Here is a 24,231-nt window from a genome sequence, read left to right as displayed (position 1 = left end):
AGTATATGATGCCTAAAAAAAAACCAAACTAATTTTTATAATGTTCATAATGATTTTAGAAAACTCTGAAGTCAGTCAGAAATTAACTCCAAAACTACTCTGAACCCTATTGAATTTTACTTTATTATGTATCCCATACTGTTACTTCATGTTGTCTATTAGGGCTCACTGGATTAGACCAGGAACACAAACGGCAGCATAAAACTTCTCCAAATAATACACTGTCAAAGTGTGAGGCTGTTAAAAATTGAACAATATGAATCTCCTCCCGCTACCAAATTTTCAGGAAAAAATTAAAGCAAAAAAGTTAAATTACTTTGGCATTATTAATTCAAATTTAAAGAAGAAAAGTCCACAATCTTTCCTCCCTGAGTATGTAATTTGATTAGTCTCATCAAGACTCTGAAACCTGGGGAGCGACAGTGTTGTCTTAGCAGAGGATGTCTTCCACTTTCAGGACCACTGAGGTAGATTTAACTCTTAAGCTTCATGGGTCCTATTTTTAAAGCTCAAAGACTTTTTTACTTTTTTTTTTTTTTTTTTTTTTTTTTTTTTTTTTTTAATTTTTTTTAAAAAAATTTTTTTTTTTTTTTTTCAACGTTTATTTATTTTTGGGACAGAGAGAGACAGAGCATGAACGGGGGAGGGGCAGAGAGAGAGGGAGACACAGAATCAGAAACAGGCTCCAGGCTCCGAGCCATCAGCCCAGAGCCCGACGCGGGGCTCGAACTCACGGACCGCGAGATCGTGACCTGGCTGAAGTCGGACGCTTAACCGACTGCGCCACCCAGGCGCCCCTCAAAGACTTTTTTAAAGACACCAATAGTTATTACAAGGCACACAATTATGACAACACCAGCCCCACCTCTACAAAATGTGTACATTCATCAGTTGAAGGAGATTTGGGTTGTTTCCAGGTTTGGGTGATTATGAATAGAAAAATCAGAAGTATTTGTAGTCAGCTTTTTATGTAAACAAGGGATTGTTGAGTCATAGTAAATGTATGTTTAAGTGAACAAAGTACTGTCCCAACTTCTTCCAGAGTGCCTGTAATATTTTTCATTCCCATCACTAATGCACGAGAGATCCATTTGCTATGCATTCTTGCAACCATTGTATTATCAGCAATTTTTTATTTTAGTCATTCTAATAGATATAGTGTTAGCTCATTGTGATTTTCATTTGCATTTCCCTGATGGTTAATGATGATGAATATCTTTTCATATGCTATCTGCCGCTTGTAAATCCTGCTTAGTAAAGTATCTGTTGAAGCTTTTTGCTCATTTTTAATTGGGTAATTTTCTTACTGTTAAGTTTCAGAAGTTATTTATATACTCTGAATACAAATCTTTTTCAGATATGTGATTTGCAAATATTTTCTCTCAGTCTGTGACTTGCCTTTTAATTTCTGTTCCATTGATCAATGTATGTGTCTATCTCTTTGCCAGTACTGCACTGTTAATTAGCATAGCTTTTTACAGTCTTGAAATCAGGTAGTATAATTCTACCAATTAATTTTTTCCCTCAAAATTTTAGGACTATTTTAATTTGCTTACCTTTTGCACATAAATTTTTTGATCAGCTTGTCTGCAAAAATTAGGCTGAGATATTTTAGTGAAGTACATTAAATCAATCTACAGATCACTTTAAGGAGAAAAGAAACCTTCTACAAATCTTGGTCTCCCAATCCAAAAACATAGTATCTTTTCTGTTTAGGTTATACTTTATTTCTGTCATAAGTGTTTTTATAGTTTTCAGCATAGAGATCTTATATATGTTGTGTTATATTCATACATAAGTACTTCATTGTTTTGGTACTATTATACATGATGCTTTTAAATTTTGTTTTCCTGTTGTCCATGACTATACTTTTTTTTTTTTCAACGTTTATTTTTGGGACAGAGAGAGACAGAGCATGAATGGGGTAGGGGCAGAGAGAGAGGGAGACACAGAATCGGAAACAGGCTCCAGGCTCTGAGCCATCAGCCCAGAGCCGGACGCGGGGCTCGAACTCACGGACCGCGAGATCGTGACCTGGCTGAAGTCGGACGCTTAACTGACTGTGCCACCCAGGCGCCCCGACTATACTTTTTACTATACCTCTTTTTACATATTTTTTAGTGGTTGTCCTAGACAACACTGTACTTATCTTTTCACAATTCCACTTCACCCTTTAAGTGGAATGTACATCTTTCCACTATCTATGACTTCTTATCCCCCAACCCTTTGTTATAGTTGCCCTATGTATTACATCTACATACATCAAACATCCATTCAGACAACGTAACATGTTTTATTTTAAATAACTAAATAGAAGAAGACTAACATATTATATTTACCCAGATAGCTACCATTTTGAATGCTCTTTAATTTTTGATATTCCAGTTTTCTTTTCCAGTATCATTTTTTTCAGTCTATAGAACTTCTCTTAGTATTTCTTTCAGAACAGATTTTCTGGCACTGAATCATCTTATTTCCCTTCTTCTAAAAATGTCTTTATTTTACCTTCATTCCTGAATGACAGTGTTTTCATTCGATATAGAATTGTAAGTTGACATTTTTTTCCGGAACTTGAAAACTGTTTTTCCGTTTCATTGTGTTTCTGTAGTTCTGATGAGATATTGTCTATATTTGAATAGTGATCCTCTATGACATTTTTCTCTGGTTGTTAAAATTCTGGGGGGTGGGAAATAGCTTTTAGCAACTTAATTATGATATATCTTGGTGTGGATTTTTATTTTTTTGCCTGCTTTAATCTTCACTGAATTTCCTTAAACTTAAGTTTATATCTTTTGCCAAATTTCATTTAAGCAGACTTCCTTATCTCACAGAAAGAACTACTATCCAAATCTAGTAATTATCATAACCATTATTTTTTAAATATATTTTTAAAATATATTTACTACATGGGTGTATATCCTTAAACTACATATATACATATAGATAGAAATAAATACCATTAAAAATATTTTAATGTAACTGATATGCTGTTGTATCCAGTTGTATGTGATGTGCTTTTTACACTCAGCATTATGTTTCAGAAGTTTTATCTCTGTGCTGCCTGACATTTTATTTCATTACTGATATATCCCATTGTGTGAATATACCACAATATACATATATTTCTCTTGATGGAAATTATATACATAATATTTATATTGTATTTTTATATGTTATATATATTTGTATTATATGTTACTGATACTATATTTATATATTATATATTATATTTATATAAATGTTTATATAAATATAAAATCTCATGGTACTCATTGAAGAGATTCTCTAGGGGTTATATGCCTAGATATGGGATTTCTGCATCATGTTTCCTTTTCTGAGAAATCATATTTTCAAATCTCTTGTCCATTTTCCTAAGGGGTTTTCTTTCTCCTGTGGATGTGAAAGATTTTTAAGCCATACTAGATAATTGTGTTAATATATATATATACATATATATATATGTATATATATGTATATATATATACACACATTATAATAAATATCCTCTTCCAATTGTGATTTGTTTCTATCCTTTCTTTTTATCTTTTGATGTACAGTTCTTAATTCAATATGGCTGATGTTAATCTTTTGTCTTATTTGTAGCAAATATTTCCAGTTTGTTAATGGCTTTTTTAGCTGTTCTTTTTTTTTTTAAGTTTATTTATTTATTTGGAGAGTGGGGAGCAGAGAGAAGAAGAGAAAGAATCCCAAGCAGTTTCTGTGCTGTCAGCATGGAGCCTGATGCAGGGTTTGATCTCAGGAAGCATGAGATCATGACCTGAGGCCAAAGTCAAGAGTCACACATTCAATTGACTGAGCCACCCACGCACAACAGTTTTTCTTATTAAACATTTCAAACATAAATAAAAACCAGCAGAACCCATATGGTGCCTCCATCTGACTTGTTTCACTTAGCATAATACCTTTTCTATCTATAAAATCATGTCATTCACAAATAGTGACAATTTTACTCTACTTTTCCAATTTGGATGACTTTTGTTTCTTTTTTTTTTTTTTTTTTTTTTTTTTTTTTTTGGCTTAATTGGAGTCCCAGAAGGTCCCTTAAGCTACCCATCAGTCTCTTAATCTATATTTTAAAATTCTTTTCCAGGTGCCTGGGTGGCTCAGTCGGTTAAGCATCCATCTTTGGCTCAGGTCATGATCTCATGGTTCGCGGGTTTGAGCCCTGCATCAGGCTCTGTGCTGATAGCTCAGAGCCTGGAACCTGCTTCAGATTCTCTGTTTCCCTCTCTCTCTGTCCCTCTCCTGCTCATGCTCTGTCTCTCTCCCTCTCAAAAATAAATAAACATCATATATATATAAATTCTTTATCTCTTTTTGGGTGAGTTCCACTGCACTCAATTCCAGATCACTAGCCCTTTCTTTGGTTCCACCCATTCTGCTGTTGAACCCCTATAGTATCTTTTTCAGTTCAGTTATTGTATTCTTTAGCTCTATGACTTGTGTTTCACACTGTCTTATATTTTCTCTTTGTTGATCTTTCTGTGTTCATCCATTCATCTCTCAAGATCTGTGAGCATCTTTATGATGATTACTTTGAACTCTTTATCAGGCAAATTACTTATCACTTTTTCATTAAAGTTTTCTTTGGGAGTTTTTCTTGTTCTTTCATTTGGAACACATTCCCCTGTTTCCTCATTTTCCTTGTTTTTTTTTTTTTTGTTTGTTTTTTGTTTTTTATGTATTAGGCAAAACAGCTATCTCTCCCAGTCTTAAGGGAGTGATCAAAAGAAGACTGGGTGTGTGTTTCACTTGTCTGTGCAGCATCCTGCCAAGAATTGGCTCTCCGATTGTTTCAGTCCCATGGGGTCCAAAACACAAGGACCCCTGGCCACTAGAGCCAGACAATCAAAGGGTATCCTTTTGTGAACTGTGTGTACCTGCTGGCTTTGATAGGGCCACGGGGGGGGGGGGGGGAGGAGGGTTAGGGCAGGCAAGCCCACCCACTGGCTTCAGTGGGGCAGGGCCACAGGAGTTTGCAGGGGTAAGGCAAGCAGAATCAGCAGGGTAGAGAGAGTGCAAAAATGGCACCTGGCAGTGCCAACACTTGCCAAGATAGGAGACTATAAAAATGGGAACGATCAGCACCTCCTTCCCTGGAGAGAGTTGGAACAAACTTCTACCCTTCCAGAAGATGCTTTAAGAATAGCCAGTGGATCTTCTTCCTGTATGGTCTACATGCTTTTCAGCCTGCTGTACTTGTGCTGGGTCTTAGGGTAAGTAGTCTGTGTACGAACCTTTTAGGAACAGAATCTTATTTCCTAATGCCCTTTGAGTCTCCTGGATGTAAGCTATGTTGATGTTTTGTTTTGTTTTGTGTTTTTTTAAGTAAGCTCCATGACCAGTGCAGGACCCAACATGGGGCTTGAAATCACAACCTTGAGATTAAGACACAAGCTGAGATCAAGAATCAGACATTTAACTGACTGAGCCACGCATGCTCCCCCATATTGATTTTTAAAGCCAGATGTTTGGAGGCTCATCTCTCCAGTGCAGGTCCCAAGGGCTAGGGAGCTCAAACTGCTTGCTTCTCAGGGATATGCTCCATATTTGTGAATCCCTCTCACAGGTCGGTTGTCATACTGCAGGTGGGGTTTTTGGCTAGACCACACCTCTGCATGGTGTATCTCATTCCCACGCAGATGTGGCCTTTTTATCTTTTTGTTGTGGAGGAACTGCTCAGCTAGCATTCAGGGCCTTTTCAGAGAAAGTTGTCGTTTATGTAGCTGGAGATTGGTGGGTCTACGGAAGGAGGTGAGGTCAGGGTCTTCTTATGCTGCCATCTTGCAGGTTCAATTTCTCTAGCAAGACTGATTCATAGATGGTGGCATGCCTTTCCATCAAGAGGCATATAATATCTCATTTCCTTTCTCTTTGTACTGTTAGCAGCCATTTATGTTCAAGGCCTAGATCTATGAATTAATTAAGGGTTTCAAGTTGGGATAACTTAATTCTATCATTCCTTCTTCTTAGGTTAATTGGAAAAGTTGTATTAAAAGAAATTTCCTCTTGGGGCGCCTGGGTGGCTCAGTCAGTTGAGCGGCCGACTTCGGCTCAGGTCATGATCTCACGGTCCGTGAGTTCGAGCCCCGCATTGGGCTCTGTGCTGACAGCTCAGAGCCTGGAGCCTGTTTCGGATTCTGTGCCTCCCTCTCTCTGAGCCTCCCCCATTCATGCTCTGTCTCTCTCTGTCTCAAAAATAAATAAACGATAAAAAAAATTAAAAAAAGAAATTTCCTCTTAACTACTATTGGTTACAGTGTGGTATAGGATACTTCGGAAAAGCAGATTGAAGCTTAACATTTTACAATCATTTATCAGTTTTCAAAGTAGTAAATTGTTTCAGTAGCATCCTTCAACAGTGAGCAATTAGGTTTGTTTTTTTCATTGTGAATTTACAGATTTAAATAAATTTAATGTACTTCAATAAAATTATGTTAATGTGTTTATTAATGCTAAAAGGGTGATAGTTCCTGCCAGTGGGATCTCCCGTTAGTATAACTCTTGAGTCCTTTGTGACATAACCCTAATGATTTTTTATAGCTTCCTTGCTATCTGGGAAGACAGGATTATTCAAGCTTATTTTGTACACATTTAATTGCTTCAACATCATTGAGTTTCACTGGCATCTTTTAAATGATAAAGTGAACATATATAGATGATAGACAGATAGATGATAGATAGATAGATAGATAGATAGACAGATAGACCTATTTCTGGACAGTCCTGTTTTATTTATCTATTCTTTCATGAATACAGTGTTCTCTTAATTACTATAGCTTTATAATAAGTCTTCAAATTTGGTAGTTTGAGTTCTCTAATATTTGTGGTTCTTCTAGATTGACTGTCTTGTGGTAGGGCCTTTACTTCTCCATATAAATTTCAGAAACAGCTTTCCAGTTTCTACAACACAGTCTGTTGGGATTTTATTTGGGCTCACCTTTCATTTCTTTTTCTTCCTGGCTAGCACCTCCAGGATAGTATTGAAAAAAATGGTGATTGTGTACATATTAATCTTGTTCCAAAATTTAAGGGAACATGATCAATATAGAGTGTCAGCTCTAGAGATTTGAAGATAGCTTTTATCACAGGAAGGACATATCCTCATATTGCTAGTTTGATCATGAGGTTTGATCATGAATGGCTATTAAACTTTATCATTTTTTCCCTGCATCTTTGAGATAATCATCTAAATTTTCTCCTTATTTCTTTTAAAGTTGTGAATAACTTTGACTTATTTTTAATGTTATATGTTAAACCAGTCCCACATTCTTGGGATTAACGTTACTCATTCATCATGCATTATCTTTATCATATATTGTTAGATTCAATATATTTCATTTATAATTTTTGCAACTTTGTTCATGTGGGATGGTGACTGAGGTTTTCTTTTCTTGTAATGTCTTTTAATGAATTTGGTATTAGAGTGATTTTGGTCTCAAAATATGAGTTGTGAGAGTAGAAGTATTCCTCTTTAATTTTCTGGAAGAGTTTGTGTATAATTAGTGTAATTTCTTCTTTAGATATTTGGTATAGTTCAGAAATGAAGTCAATTGAGCCTGGAGTTTTCTTTGTGTACATGTTTTTAACTACATATTCGATTTCTTTAATAGATATGTAGTTCTTCATATCATCTATTCATGAATGAGATTAGTTTGTGTTTTTCAAGAAATTTGTCCTTTGTATATAAATTTTTAAACCTACTACCATACACTTATCATAATATTCCTTTATTATTATTTTTTAGTATTATCTATATAGACTTTTGTTGTGCTATTATCTCTAATTTTCCTGATGCTACAAATTTGTGCTTTTTCTTGGTAATCTGGCTTATCACTTTTATTGAACTTTTCAAAGAATTAGCTGTTTCATTATTTTCTTCCTTTTTTTTTGATTTCTTTGATATTCACTTCAATCTTTACTATTTTCTTTCTTCTGCTTACTAAATATTGACAAGGAGCTGGAAGAATTGAAACTCTGATACACTGCTGAATGGCTTGTAAAATGGTATGGCAACTTTGGAAAACAGTGTGTTGTTTTGTAAAAGTTAAACATATACCCACTGTATGATCCAGTCGTTCCACTAATAGATATTTACCCCATAGAAATGAAAACAAAGTGACTTGTACACGAATTCTCATAAAAGTTCATTTGTGAGAGGCCAAAATGGAAACAACACAAATAACAGGTAAATGAATAAAAATTGTGGCGTATCCATATAATGAAGCACTTCTCAGAAATAAAAAGGAACAAATTATTAAAATATGTGAAACCATTATACTGAGTAAAAGAAGCTAGGCAAAAAAAGAGTACATATTATATGATTCCATCCATATAAAAGTCTAGAAAATTCAAGCTAATCTTGTGTGAGAAGTATAGAGTGGTGTTGTCAGGATGGGAGGAGAAAGACGGATTACAAAGGTGGATGAAAAAACTTTTAAAAGAGTATTAGAAAAGTTATTTGATTGCAGTGATAGTTGTAGACATATTTTAAAGTTGAAATATTTTCAATTTAAATGAGTATAGTTTATTATACTTCAATTACACTTCAATAGATTGTTAAAATAAAACAACTATGGTTTTTCTCTCTATTTATTTACTTTTAGGGCCTGCAGCAAATGCCATTTATCAATCTCTAAGTAATACAAAGAATGTCATCAAAAAATCAGCAACTTTAGTTGGCCAGTCAGATGTACAAGTTAATAGTACTGAACAAAAGGTATAAAATTATGTCTCAAACTTTTGTATGATGATTACTTATCTAGTTAATTTTTCACTTCTATGATCTCTTTCACTAGCATGATACCAATTGGTTAGGGATATTAGTGTCTATTCATGAGGCCAGATTTCTTTCCTTGGGCATATTGAGTCACTATGTAATTTAACAGTTGTAACTAATCCAAACATTTAGCAATTACAATGATAATAATAGCTAAAACGTATTCACTGTTGGCCAAGCCCTGTGCTAAACCAGAAGGAAGCGAAAATGAGGAAATTTGGGACACATAAGATATAAAGATGAATAAAACATAATCAATTCTCTTGAGGACTCATTGCCTAATAGGACAGACAGACTCAAAAATGTTATCACAAGAAAATGATGTTCTCAAAATCAAAGAGAACTGTGTTTAATTAAGCTGTAGGCTGGATTGGAATAGGTTACATTGTATTTCCCTGAAATAGACTGAATGACTCTAAGCTTTGTAAAACCAACCATTGAATGGGTTACTATGCCTTTAAAGAAAATATGGAATACTAGAAAGGGAACAATTTTGTACACTGCTACATATTAAACTCAATTTTAAACTAGTTAAATTTGAGATCCCTATAGAAAGTATTCCAGGAGGTTGTTAATATATATTTTCCTGAGACAATTTTCATGTGAGATTAGGGGATAAAAGAGAGAGAAACTATATTAATTTGGTTGATTGATAGTGACAAAATTTCTTTTATAAGTGCAGTTACTAATGAATGTTTTTCTCTTTAATGTACCATGTAGAAAGATGGAGTAACTAGAAAATCAAATACTTCTGATGATAGAGGTGAGAAAATGAAAAACAGTCATACTTGTTATATTGTTAATTTCATAATCATGACTATATATATATATATACAATTTCATAATCATGACTATATATATATAACATATATATACACACTATATATATATATATATATATATATATATACAGTTTTTCAATTTGTTTTGCTGATTATAACAATCATGATTATTTTGGATAATAAAAAATGGTAAAAAAATTGTTTATGAATATAGATATAATTAGCTCACATGTCAGTGCTTGCTTGATGAGTATGGCTTTTGAACTTTGCTAAGTATGGAAAAGTTAGGGTCCCTGCTGTGGCTGTTTATAGTGATGGAGTACATTATTCACATATGCGACTCAGTAAGTTACAGTACAGAGAACTGTCTCTGGAAGGGCCCCACACTCCACTGCCATCAATTATCCATAAACAATACATTGTATTTCTCATTTCCCCTTCAGTAGACTATACAATAGCTAAATTTCCCCATACCTTGTTAGATTTCTGGAAGGCACTAAAAATACTCATATGCATATCCTACATATACATAAAGAAAATATTAGGCACCTCCATTCAGTAGCCAATGATCACTTCAAATTCTATAGAGTATCAAACTCATCATCTTCCTGATCCTTCTTCTGTTTCACCTAGGCACAAAATGTTAATTATTCTTTGACTCTTCTTTATTGTATTTTGCATCCCAAGGTTGCTACTTTCTTTCTAATCTACCCCCTTAATTTCTTTTGCCCTTTCCTCTCTTTTCATTCCCACAGCTTCTACCTTGTTTTTTTCATCCTTGGCTATTTCAGTACCTTCCCCCATTCTCCTCCTCCTCTTTTTAATCCCCATAAATATTGCTGTGAAAGCAATCTTCCTAAAACACAGCTCCGGTTATTCCCTTATCCAAGTAGATGAGTGGTTTTTGATTGCAGACTGAATGAAAAGAAAGCAGTTAATTCTGGCAGTGGTCTGTGTTTAATTATAGGGACTAAGCTAGCATAATATTAAATTAATTAGGATCAGAGGTTAAGGGTTTCAGACTTGTCTCTAAAGGCAATAATGAACCATTTGAAATTTGTAGCCAGTGAACACTAAAAACAGGTCATGTAATTCCTGGAGATACTTCTTTACTTCAAATAAACCCCTGATTGTGGTAATTCAATGATTGTTGCAGCTCAGCAGAGGGAACACTGGATCAAATCTATTCATCAGCATTCACCCTTGTTCCATAAATATGATCTTCTCATATGTAAAATTAATCTCTTCTTTCTCTAGGAGCTGTAAACATCTCAACTCAAAATTCAATTATTTCAGCTCAAACTTCACCCACAAGAAATTGTCCAAGATCTTCACAGTCTTACTTGGATCCTCCAAAAAATAAGGTATATAATATTTCTTTTTGCCCCAAAGGCAAGCAGAATTAATGAAGTACATTCTTATGATCAGCATGAGTATAAAAATTTTCATTCATGAAGTGGCCATACAAAACAGCTTCATTCCCTGAAATTAGTCATACCATAACAAAATTTTAACATCCCTAGGATAATCTTCCTAAATATAGGCTACAACATTGTAGTTCACAGTGCATACCTGCAGCCTTCAGAGGAAGTATTAATTTGGCTTTCTTTGGTTGGGCTTCTACTAATACGGATGGACTGTTCAGAGGTAGTCATATTCTCTCTCCCCTTTGTTTTTGACTAGCCATCAGTTACCTGCTTTTGGAAAGTTACCATCATAAATTCAAGGTGTGTCTTCTGATATACATTACATTTTTTTTTCCTCTGTGAGTTACCAACTTGTTTTAGGAGTCAAAACCACATTCCATTACCAGCACAGTGTTAACTGGTTCACCTGTACTGAAGAGTTAACTTGGTTTGAAAATGGAAATTAACTGTTTTTCCCAAATGAATTTGTACTTGAATAGGGTAGGAAGTGGCATCATTTTCTGTTTCTTATAATGCACAGAAACTACATAAACTACACATAACTTCTAAGATGTATGTTTACCATAAAATGCTTTTCTATAGTGCAGTTTTGTTACAAACATTTTACAGTTCAGCATTTTACTATGTCAATATCCACTTTAAGTATGCTAAGAGTCAAAAAAGAAATTTCTTAACAACTTTGACATTTAAAATTCTCAGATTGCCTAACAGATTCCAAAGGCCATGCCTTTTACTAAAAACAAACAAACAAAAACTCCTGTAAAAACAATCTAAAGTTTATTACTGACCTTTTTTGGTTAATGTGCATATTATTAAATTTGCCATCCATATTGATCTCAAATGAGTACCAAATGTCCACAAATTCCTAATTTATTATGAGGAAAAGCCTGACTGTTTTATTATGCTAAGTATTACACTCTGTTTCCAACATGTTATACGTAGCCTACCACTGTCATAAAATATATTTTTTGTGGCCTATGTTCAGCTCTCAGATCTGGTGGGCAAAAAAAGAAGCCTGCTTCCCTTGATTTACCTCCTTGAGCAGATTGAGTTCTTGAGCAAGTCTAGAGAACCACATCCCTCTGTAATCAGAGAACCTGTTATCTGCTTTCCACCTCTAAAATTTTTATTGTAGCTTTGTCAAAAAAGCACAATGAGGTGCCTGGGTGGCTCAGTTGGTTAGTCATCTGACTTCAGATCAGGTCATGATCCCGTATTTGTGAGTTCAAGCCCCGTGTTTGGCTCTGTGCTGACAGCTTGGACCTGGAGACTGCTTCAGATTCTGTGTCTCCCTCTCTCTGCCCCTCCCCAACTTGCACTCTGTCTTCTCTCTCAAAAAAAAAAAAAAAAAAAAAAAAAAAAACTTAAAACATTTTTTTAAAAAGCACACCTATTCTTTTATCCCACTGAGTTGATTAACATATTTACCAATCAGTGTATCCCAAAGATAGTTCATTTTAGGATGCTAGTGAATATCACTGTCAGAAAAGAGTTAAAGCAGGCTTGAGACTTGTGTCTTTAGAAGGGCCTGTTTGCAAGGTTACCCCTTTGGCTAGCATTGGGAAGTTGACTTTTCCCAAGTCCTGAAGTAATATGGAACTTTCCGTAGCTGAATGGATGGTGCACTGTACTGCAAATAGTGTGATTTTTGCTGAACATCTGATTTCCTTTTAAGAGGCTGGAATTTTGATATGCACTAAGGCACAGCGTGTCCTCATGACCAGCCTTCAATAAAAACCTTTGAGTGCTGAGTTTCTAATGGATTTCCCGTGGTAAAAACATTGTACATGTTACTGAATTTTTTTTTAATTGCTGGAGAAAAGAGCATGCACAGAGAAGGGAGCGAGCATAAGAGAAACTGCGCATGGAGTTTTCAAGACTCGGCCTGCGCCTTTTCCCCTTTCTTTATCCTATAGTGTATTCTTTTACTATAATAAATCTTAGACGTGAGTACAACTATATTCTGAATCCCATGAGCCTTAGAAAATCACCAAATGTGTGGGCAGTCTTGTGTATCTCCCATGACTATGAACTATGAACTTTTAAATTATGTAAATATCACAAAATGTGTGCAGTTCTTAAAAACTGACATTTAAGGGAAATTCTCAGAATATTAAATTTCTGTATTTTAAATATATAAATAATAGTTGATGTTCAAATCATGGAGGGGGAAATCTTTTGAGGATGTTTGTTTTGTTGTTTGGATTATATAGAAGGAGATAAATGCTGAATGGAATGAACGATCAAACAAGAGATCAAGCTACTTCTGTGAATCAGGTAAACATCAGTAACAGCTACTGAGTAAGTTATGAGATCTATTAATTCATTCTTTTAACTAACATTTATTGAAGTCCTGCTTCATGCCTGGTATGGTGCTACATATTCCTGGAATGTTTGGTACAAATTACTGGAAAAATATTTAACCTCGCCCTGGCTCTCTTAGTAAGAAAAACGATTTTTAAACTACAGATTCAATTAAATCTTAAACTATTCATATTTTCTGTCTCTTTTATCCATCTAAATTTTCAAACTTCTTGGCAGAAAGTTACCATATGTCCTATCCATATGGATTAGATTATTGAAAGGCAGTGTAGCATAATGGGTAGGAACATATAATCTGACCCAAATATTTAAGTTGAATCCACACTCCAACACTTAAAATTTATGTTTGGGCAAGTTACTTAACTTCTCTGTTCTTTGTTTTTTCCAACTATAACATGAGAATGTTACCTAACACAAGTTACCTAACACAAGTTCGCTGACCACCGCTGGAAAGATCAATAATCAAGAGAGGAGTTTTGACTGGAAAGGAATTTGAGCTTTATTCAGGAGGCTGGCAACCTGGAGAGAGATGTACTCTTGTCCAAGGTTTTTGCTTAGTCAAAAGATTTTTAAAGGGGTTTAATCAGTTAAGGTAAATGCAGTGGTCTGTGACATTTCTGGATTACCTTGCACACTCGATGGCACCCATTATCTCAGAGCTTGGAGGTTGTTCAAGCTCTAGTTCCTTAGTGCCCAGGATGAGGGCTGTGCAAGAAGGGCCAGTTCCTTGGTATCCAGGGGTTGTGCAAGATTACTCTGTTCTTTCTGCATAGGAGGGGAAGTTCTACTGATGTGCAAAGGGAGGACAATAAAGTTATTTGTGTGACCTTGCAAAAGAAAAATATTTTGCTAAAAGATTGCTGGGACAATCAAAAAGCTAAAGTGGCTTCAAACAGACTTCTGGCCTCTGTGGCCTGGGAACGTTCAGGTCCTTCATTTCCCCCATGGCCAGTGGTCTGCAAATCTCAAAGAAAGTAAATTAGTTCTGCTACAGATCGAGGGTCAGGAAGCAAGGAGTGTGTTAACTTGAAGCAAGTTAACCCTTAGGACTGGCTGTAGTATTGTTACAAGAACAGGAATTGTACATCATTCATACAATTCCTATGGCAATTCAATAAGTTAATATTTGTAAAAGTGCTTAGAACAGTGTGTGGCACTTCATTTGTGATATGTAAGATTTTGAAATGTACTGCAAAACTTTATATGCAATATTTTCATTTTTTTTCTAATTCATATCTATATTCTAATTGTCTTATTTTGTATTTGTGAATTCGTCTTAAAATTTTAAGTATATTGGATTTCTAGGTTCCCTTTTGTTATTTATTTCCAATTTAATTGCTTTGCAGACTGAGATCATGGCCTTATTGTACCAGCTTTTTCTTTCATTTTTTTTTTTTTTGTTTATTTATTTTTTTTTGAGAGAGAGAGAGAGACAGAGCATGAACAGGGGAGGGGCAGAGAGAGAGGGAGACACAGAAGCTGAAGCAGGCTCCAGGCTCTGAGCTGTCAGCACAGAGCCCGACGCGGGGCTCGAACTCATGGACCGTGAGATCGTGACCTGAGCTGAAGTCAGCTGCTTAACCGACCAAGCCACCCAGGCTCCCCTGTACCAGCTTTTTCAAATATCTGCAGGATTTCTTTACTGGCTTAGCACACGTGATTAGTTTTTAAGAGTTGTATATGGTTGAAAACAATAAATATCAATTTGGTAGTACCATGTTCTAAATATTTCCATTCAATCAAGATGTTTAATTGTGTAGTTCAAAAAATCTATATACTTACTTTTATTTACTCTGTTCTAAAAATCATTGGAATTGGACATCTGTGTGGTTCAGTAGGTTAAGTGTCCAACCCTTGATCTAGGTTAGTTATTAGGCACATCAAGGACTATCCTGATGAATTGAGGGTTTTTTTTTTAAGCTTTTATTTAAATTCCAGTTAGTTAACATACAGTGTAATATTAGTTTCAGGTGTAGAATTGATTTTTTTTTTATTGTGTATGGTTTTTACCAGAAGTGATGCTTTTTGTCTCAAATTTAGTAGGTCTGATACTAATATAGCAACATTAGCTTTCAGTCTTAGTATATTTTATGGATAGATGTGGCTTTTGTAAACACTCTATCCCTGCATCTTGTTTCATTTTTATTGAGTCTTAGAATTTGACTTTTAACTGAATGTAAGCCACTTACATTTTGTTAATTACAACTTTGGAAGATTTTTACTGCCATATTGGTGTTTTGCTTTGTTCTGCTTTTTGATATTTTCTTTTAATTTCTCCTTTCTTGCTTTCTTTCAGAGTATTAAATTTGCTCTGATATTCTCTTTTAATTTATTAAACTTATTTTTTAATCCAGTTTTCCCTCTACAGTTTTAGGAATTGTATGCTGTGTATATTCCTTTTGACAATTACCTTTGAATTTTAACAAGTATACTTAAAGTAAAAGTCAAAGTTAGAATAATTTACTTCTAAATCACTATCTCACATTTAACCAGTTATTTAGTTTTGATTTTTATTACCATCTAAATTAAAATTCTGTTTTTATACATCCAGGTTTTGTTTATATTTTTCCATGTTTACCAATATTTTTTTGTTGTTGTTCACCATTCCTTTTTGCATTTTGTCCTTTACAGAATCACCTTCATTCTTCCTAAAGTAAATCCATTCTTCAGAAATGTCATTAGTGAATGTATTTTGGGATTAAATCCTCAGATTTTATTTGATAAAACTCTCCTTATTTTACCCATGTTCTGGGATATAATTATGGCTGGATATACAAGTTATTAAGAACAGTTATTTTTCTCTTAGCACTTTGAAGATACTGTTTTACTTAAATGTTCTACTTTTTCTGTACTTAATAATTCTTGTGTAAATGATTCTTCCCCTCCCCTCCATACACACCTCAGTCTGCTTTTAAGGTCTTGCCTTTGTTTTTCATTAGTATCACCATAGTGAACAGGTCTGGACAAGTTTCAGCTATTTTTCTCTCCTATATTGCTTCTCTCCACTTTATTATTTTCTTCTAAAACTCCAGGTATATATATGTTAGATATCTTCATTTTCTTCTACATCCTTTAACAACTATCATATTTTCCATCTCTCTGGTGCTGCATTCTGGTTAATTTCTTCCAATTTGTCCTCCAAATCACCAATTCTTTCTTCAGTTTATCTAATTTACTATTTTATCAATTCCATGCACTTTGAAATTTTTCTGGTTAAACATTACATATGTATATATATATATATATATATATATATATATATACATTACATATATATATATATATATATATATATATGAGTAGATATTTTTCAAATTTGACTTGACTTTTTTGATAGGTTCTTGTCCCATTCCTGTATTTTCCAATTCCATCTTTATATATTTTAACAGATAAAATTCACTTTTTAAATATTCTATATCTAGTAATTCAAATATTTTAAAACATTGATGTCTATGCCTAATGCTATTTTTTTCTGCACTCATGGTGTTTCTTCATATTTGTCTGTGTGTGTAGTGTGTGTGTGTGTGTGTGTGTGTGTGTGTGTGTGTACAGGGCATTATTATATATGTGAGCTCATTTTTTAAATTTATTATTATGTTTTAAATGTTTATTTATTTTGAGAGATAGCAAGCATGAGCAGAGGAGGGGCAGAGAGAAAGAGAGAGAATCCCAGGCAGGGCTGAAACTCAGGAACTGTGAGATCATGACCTGAGCTGAAATCAAGAATCAGCTGTTAACCAATTGACCCACGCAGGTGCTCCATGAGTTCACTTTTAAATTTTATTATTTATTTTTGAGGAAGACAGAGAGAGTGCATGCAGGGAAGGGGCAGAGGGAAAGAAGGAATCTCAAGCAGGCTCAGCATTGTCCACACAGAGCCGGACATGGGGCTCAAACTCATGAAACTGTGAAATCACAACCTGAGCCGAAATCGAGTCAGACGCTTAACCGACTGAGCCACCCAGGTGTCCCTATCTGTGAGCTCATATCTGGCAGAAATGTATCATTGGGAATTCCATATTTGGATAGTATATATTGCTCTATAGAATCAAATTAGACACATTAAATATGTATACTTCTTTGATCACCAGTTATGGTTCAATAAAGCAGTTAAAATTTTACCGTATGCTTCTGGTAGGCATCTGGGAGAGATATCAATACAGGTTTATTTTAAATTTTATGGAATATACAGTATATTTGAACCTCAAAGTTATGTAAGAATTAATCATCACAGATTATCTCTTAAGAGATATTTTTGGGGCACCCGAGTGGCTCAGTAGGTTAAGTGACTGACTTCGGCTCAGGTCATAATCTCACAGTTTATGGGGTCGAGCCCCGCGTCATGCTATGTGCTGACAGCTGGGAGCCTGGAGTCAGCTTCAGATTCTGTGTCTCCCTCTCTCTGCCCCTCCCCTGCTTGCTCGCTCTCTCTCTCTCTCTCTCTCTCTCTCTCTTGCTCTCTCTCTCTCTCTCTCCCTCTCTCAAAAATAAAATAAACATTAAAAATTTTTTTTAAAAAGAGAGATTTTTTTTCCTCTTCCTTTATCCAAGGCTGAAGCCAAGACATAATTTATTTGTGCTGCTACCTCTGTGGCATGAGTTTACGTTTAAAGACATCTCTTCTACCAAGGGTATAGCTCTTTGGGATCCAGTACATTTTTAGAGGCTCTTAGTTTTGATTCTCCACCTTGTTTGCAGGTATTGCCGAGTCTCATAAGGAAGGCATCAGCTTTAACACTTGCTTACCCTTCTAGATTTGTGCTACCCCAAATTTTTTGTTTGATTGTTTTTAAGAGGTTGGTTTCAATGTTTTATATAGAATTTTAGGCAATTTTTTTAAATGTCTAACTCCCACATATTAATGGAAACCACAGAAAAGGTTTTTTTGTTTGTTTGTTTTCTATTTTGTTTTTAAAATCGTACTGTCTTCACACTTAATTTCCCAGTTACTCACTCTTAATTCCAGTTACTTCTCCAAACCTAGCATACACAAAAACATACCCACAAAAACAAACCCCAAAAAGGTTCATGAGATTTAAATAAGACTTTTTCATGCACATGATTAGTACCTATTAATTACTCATTTATTAGAAGAAACAAGAGTTACCATTTAAGCTTGACTTTGAACTGGTTCTAATTACTGATAATAGTTTCTGAAATCAGGGCATCCTTTTTGTCTACATCTTTTATTCATTTGGTTTTTTTGCATATACCAATCCAGCATTCCTCTAGAGATGTACTGCACAGACTTCCTATATCACTTACATATGAAGTATTTACTAAAACCCAGTAATAGAATCATGCTGGATTATGTACAAAGCAAGTTAGCTAATATTCAAGCAGGAGGAGATTAATGGCAGATAAACCAATGAATAAATGGTGAGGAGCATATTAATCAAATAATGCATTCAACAAATAAATGTTACTGTATACTGTGTGTTAAGTGCTGAGGATATAGTGGTAAATTTATGTCATAGTCAGGAAGACAGAAGAGTAAACATTTAATTATGACATAACATAATGAGTTTTATAATAGAAACATGTGTAGAATGCTTTAGGAGCACTGAAGAAAGATATTTATTTATTTACTTAGGCAAGGGTTTCTAGTGGAATTAACACAAACTGAATGAAGCCTAAAAGACGAGAAGTTAAAAGAAGGCGTAGGGTGCTTGAGACAAAGGAAATGGCAAAAACAAAGGCCCAGAGGCATGGAAAACATGTTACTCAGTAAACTATGTTATTCTGTGTCTCTGGACTATAGAACATACATGAATATATAGAGGCTAACCAGAGTAGACACTACAGAGGTAAGTAAGAACATCAGATTGTATGGTATATTTTATGTCTTACTAAGGATTTTGGACTTCATTGTGGAGAGTGTCTGAAGCCTTTTAAACAAAACAGTCCGAGAGGATATTAATTTCCACTTTACAAGTTTCTGGGGAAGAATACAAACTAATTACAATTTTCTTTTTCTAATAATTAGGACCTCAGGTTCATGCCAGATCCAAGGGTACTTTCCCTTGTCGTATTTTCACAAATACGTAAGTATCTAAGAAAATTAGTGTATAATTATAAATTAATACTTTAATAATCACATGAGTGCTATTCAAAAGCAAATGATTACATGTAACCTTCTAGTAGTTCTACTGAAAACTTCTGTCTTTTGCAAACTCTCAGCACTAAGCGTAAACTGTAAAGCAGACAAAGCCAATGTTCTTCCTCTTCCTTTTCTGTTTCCTTATCCCCAGTGTGGTTCTACACTTCCACTATATTCAGAGCCTTCGTGCACCTTTCAAGTATATCCTACATTAACTCCCCTACTACAGGAGATTTCCAGGATCTAAACCTGTTTCTTTGCTTTTATTCCCTTTGAAGCATTTACCATTTCTTGGCTTTTTGAGATTGTTGGCTTCCTAAGGATGGTAAATTAGTTTATTCCCAAGTATTAGCTTCATCAGTTATTCTTCTCCTAAAGGGTATTTGCAGTATAATCCCAAATAATAACCACTAACATTGGAAATTGCAAGTCTCTGGAGAAGAAATTTTGGGGGCCTGGGGGATTTCTGTTCCTCAAACTCTGGTGGTCACCTATTCTGTTAGTGGTTATGTATGATCTTCTCAACTTTAGAAGAAAAACTATTATTTTAGGCCCGTATCATCACCTTTTTAAAAAAGTAGTATGCCAAAAAATGTCTAGCATATACTTTAGAAACCAAATCACTGGGGCGCCTGGGTGGCGCAGTCGGTTGAGCGTCCGACTTCAGCCAGGTCACGATCTCACGGTCTGTGAGTTCGAGCCCCGCGTCGTGCTCTGGGCTGATGGCTCGGAGCCTGGAGCCTGTTTCCTATTCTGTGTCTCCCTCTCTCTCTGCCCCTCCCCCGTTCATGCTCTGTCTCTCTCTGTCCCAAAAATAAATAAACGTTGAAAAAAAAAAAAAAGAAACCAAATCACTATGAAAATGGTTGGGTAAAGTTAAGTGATGTATGGCAATAGAGGGTGTCAAAATATTCAGATCAAGCTTCCTTGGAGGAAGGATCTTGATTTTAGGACCGATGTCAGTCTGACTGACTTACTGAGACTTCATAGGATATGTAGCACTGTAATAGATGCAGGAGGAAGAAAACTGACTAGTTCAGTTTAAAGCAATAGTATGGAGTGGAGGAATGATGATCATGTTTATATAATGACCATTTTTATTTTATTGAATAAATAAATTTTTATTTATTGAAAATATAAATACCTCCTCATTAAAAAGTTTGCAGGAGTTTCATAAATCTTAATTTTTGCCTTCTTATTTTCCCCACCCAAGATTACAGAACTACAGAATCATTTGAATCTTTCATAGTAAATATTTCAGCTACTCTTTCATTAAAAATCTTAGCTTGGCGAAGATGACTAACTCAGTGCATGGCCTGGAGCTTCTTTACCAGTTCCTCCCAAATTGACAGGAATACTTACGGCTGCATTACCCAGCCTAACCTCAGGTCAGAATACAAATAAAACACAACTAAAGATACTTTCTGGTCTGACTATGCCCATCCATCATACACATATCACATTCCTCTTGTTCTTTTTTTTTTTTTAATTTTTTTAAATGTTTATTTATGTTTGAGAGGTGGGGTGGAGCAGAAAGAGAGGGAGACACAGAATCCGAAGCAGGCTTCAGGCTCTGAGCTGTGAGCACAGAGCCTGATGCAGTGCTTGAAACCATGAACCATGAGATCATGACCTGAGCCAAAGTCAGATGCCTAATTGACTGAGTCACCCAGGTGTTCCATACATTCCTCTTGTTCTGATTTAACTCCAGATTTTGTAAGACTTTACTATGGAACCATTATATCTGATCTACTGTCCACCTCCTCTCCCCTCCCTTTCTTCTATTGTTTAGTTCTAGTTTTTTCTAATGTCAATACAAAAGGCACAGAAAATTTTTATAAAATAGACATGGAAATTCAGGACCAAGAGAACGAAGACAAAGCAAAAATGTTTACCCCACGATAGCGGGGGGTGGGGGGCGGTAAACAGAGTTGCAATAATTGTGTACTGCACTTTGATAATGAGTAAGTTTTGCATTATTGGAATGGAAGATGTAAGGGGTAACAGAGTGAAGAAAGCAATAAGTCTGCAGTTGTGCGGACTGTGGTCAGGAATTTGTAGTTTATTTAATGGGTGGCACTCTGATGGTTTGGAGGGGGAAGTAATGGTCACATTAGTATGCATGATAGATAACTCTGACAGAATTATATAAGAAAAATTGAAGGCAAGAAACCAGGAACCAGTTCTCAAAGTCCATTAGTGGCATGCACTAATTTTGTAGTGGACAGTAGGCCTAGATCCAAAAGACTTTAAATGGGAATTTATTTATCAGACATTTATTGAGAAGCTTCTATGTTCAAAACATAATGCTAAATGTTAGGCAGATACCACAATGAAGAAAACCATGCCCCTGTGTTTGGCAGGTGTTGCTTTTCAAGGATATCTTGGAGCTGGAGAAAGGGGATAGAAATAGGGCAAGTTAAAATAGCACAGAGCTCACTGTTTTTATCTAGATCAACCATTTTTCTTGAATAAACATTTTCTGGCATGCTGAAAGCCTTTGGTTAATTTTCAGAGTTCAGAAAACTGAAAAAAAAAGACAATTAATTACTATGAAATTGTAATTTTTTGCCAGTTTTTCATTACTTTTATAGAGGAGTAGATTTTAAAGCTTCTTACTCTGCCTTTTTCACCAATGTCATCCTTTATCTGGTTATTAAAATTGTTTGAAGTGTTCTTCATAAAACTTCATGTTATTTGGTTAATTTTATTCTTAGGTCTTTGCTGTTTGTTTGGATCCATATACATGCCTTTGGGACAGAAAGCCTGTTGGAGACAGTTATTAGTTAATAGGTTGGACTCCTTGAGTTCTATTTGGTCTCTACAGTATAATGTGAAGGGAACAGAAAAATGAATCTGGGAGAGCTAACTTGCAAAATATCTAAAAGAAGAAAACTATGCTTAGGTTGACCTGAGAAATCAGATCCTGAAGAAATAAAGAAGGCCAAAAGACATGTCACTGACATCAGCTTTCATTCTCCACGTTCCATACTGCAAAAAAGGTTTTAGTCTAAGTATGGTTTTTACCAAGCCCAATTTCTGAGCTGAAACCAATGAAGGTGTTCTTTGGGGTGGTTTTTTTTTGGTGTTTTTTTTTGGGGGGGTGAGGATGGGAGGGTTGGTTTGAATTTGGTTTTTGTTTTTTCTGCCAAGATTTAGGATGTAATTCCCATTCTTGCTGTCTCTCATTGAATTTCAGACTTCAGGAAAAATTGAATTTTATAATGGATAGTACAGGCCTTCAAAACTGGAAAGGGGATGTCAATTTTCTTTTAAGAAAGTAGGAAGAGGGCCTATGTTGAAATATATGAGAATATCATATACCTGAATATAAGCAAGGAGCCCATGTTGAAATTTATGAAAGTATCATATGGTCTTAGAGCTTGTTTTATTAATGACTTGTTTTTCCTCTAATTTTAATTATTGTTATTTTACTTGTTATAATTCAGAAACTGTGTTTTCTATTTCATTAGTGTGTGATGATAAATAATTCTAACTAGAAAACATGATAGAATATTTTCATATATAGAAAAGGTCTACATCTAAGTTGGTATTCCATGGCTAGAAACTAATTATTTTAACACGTAGTTATTGAATAATCATTCACATATTCCCTTCCTGCTGTTTGATGAGAGCATAGAGTTGTCAGAAAGGTCTTCTCAAATACCTTGCCACCTTATGGTGCCTTTTAGTGAACAGAAAGGACAAGTCCCCTTCTCTCTCCAATTCTGTGTCTTCCTCCAGAGAGCCACAAAGCAGGCATGGCAAAGGAGGGTCAGAAGTAGAATTTTTAGATAGATGTATTTTTTATGCATCAGCTACAATTCTATACCTTCAAGCAATAAAGTATGTGGGCCAGTATCAAAGGAGCAGGATAAATTGGAGAGAGGGGGAGGAGGTGACAAAAAATAAAGCTTATTCTTCCTTTTGAATTTCTATAGAAAAACTCTCAGATATAAAGATAAGAAGCAGGTGATTAATGATTAGAAATTTTGGAAAAAGTTATATCAATTCTTGACCCTAGACAATAACTAAATGCTCAACCTTTCTTGACTTTACAGAGAACAGAGCTTCTTACAAAATTGCTGGCAAGAAAAAGTATGTATCATTGATGAACAGCATATTAATCATACTTTCTAATGTGTCATAATAGAAAAAAAACTGTGAATAAAATAATGAGGAATCACCTATTGATATTAATGTCTTCCTCTGCCTTTCTTTAAAGTTTACTTTCAGTTAATTCTTAAATTTTTCAGTGATCTAAAGTTCTTATCAAAAGATAATGTTGGCCCTTCAGAGAGAAGTTTCATGGGTATAGAAGTGTGTGGAATGACATTAAAGGACGTAGCCATCATGACAGCAACAAATACCACAAACCTATTTTATCATGGGAAACCATTAGGTGACATGGCTTTGCAGACTTGGCTGGTAAGCTGGGATGCCTGGGTCTAGCTCTAGACATTTTAGTAAGAAGTGGCCTGGTCACCATAGAATGTCACATAAAAAGGTACCTTGTCACCTATGAGTTGAGACTTGGAATAGGCAGATAATATGGTCCAATTTACAAAGCCCTAGTCTGGAACTAGTCAGACCACTCAGGAAATAGAAAGGGGTTGGAGAACAACACATACTCTGACATACCTTTTCCCATGGACACTTGCTCAAGTCATAGAGTGTGTAGCAAATATAAAAGCTTTGATTCAAGGGAATATTTCTTAGTTTAACATTAAAATGGAAAGCAAATGAAAACTAGGTTTTAATTCCTATACTTCACTACTTAGAAAACTTTTGGAATATCTC

The 24,231-nt window shown here is 35.0% G+C and overlaps 1 protein-coding gene and 1 long non-coding RNA gene across 3 annotated transcripts in view; one reads left to right on the top strand and one right to left on the bottom strand.

Moving 5' to 3' along the window:
* LOC125172777 (uncharacterized) overlaps positions 1-24,231 on the bottom strand; it is a 632,687-nt gene that overhangs the window by 316,490 nt on the left and 291,966 nt on the right. The gene's annotated exons all lie outside the window — the stretch shown is intronic.
* The window catches only part of FSIP2 (fibrous sheath interacting protein 2), a 98,526-nt gene that overhangs the window by 15,549 nt on the left and 58,746 nt on the right, over positions 1-24,231 (top strand). For both annotated transcript variants that reach the window (XM_047871280.1, XM_047871279.1), the window contains 6 exons: positions 8,628-8,740; positions 9,521-9,563; positions 10,840-10,946; positions 13,223-13,286; positions 19,318-19,375; positions 23,493-23,529. In XM_047871280.1, the coding sequence (XP_047727236.1) occupies positions 8,628-8,740; positions 9,521-9,563; positions 10,840-10,946; positions 13,223-13,286; positions 19,318-19,375; positions 23,493-23,529 (422 nt within the window). The remainder of the gene's footprint in view (positions 1-8,627; positions 8,741-9,520; positions 9,564-10,839; positions 10,947-13,222; positions 13,287-19,317; positions 19,376-23,492; positions 23,530-24,231) is intronic.

This window comes from Prionailurus viverrinus, chromosome C1 (assembly GCF_022837055.1).
Source record: "Prionailurus viverrinus isolate Anna chromosome C1, UM_Priviv_1.0, whole genome shotgun sequence".
Classification (NCBI taxonomy): Eukaryota; Metazoa; Chordata; class Mammalia; order Carnivora; family Felidae; genus Prionailurus; species Prionailurus viverrinus.
The sequence above is the reverse complement of the archived record's forward strand: the minus strand, read 5'-3'. Positions and strand labels throughout refer to the sequence as shown.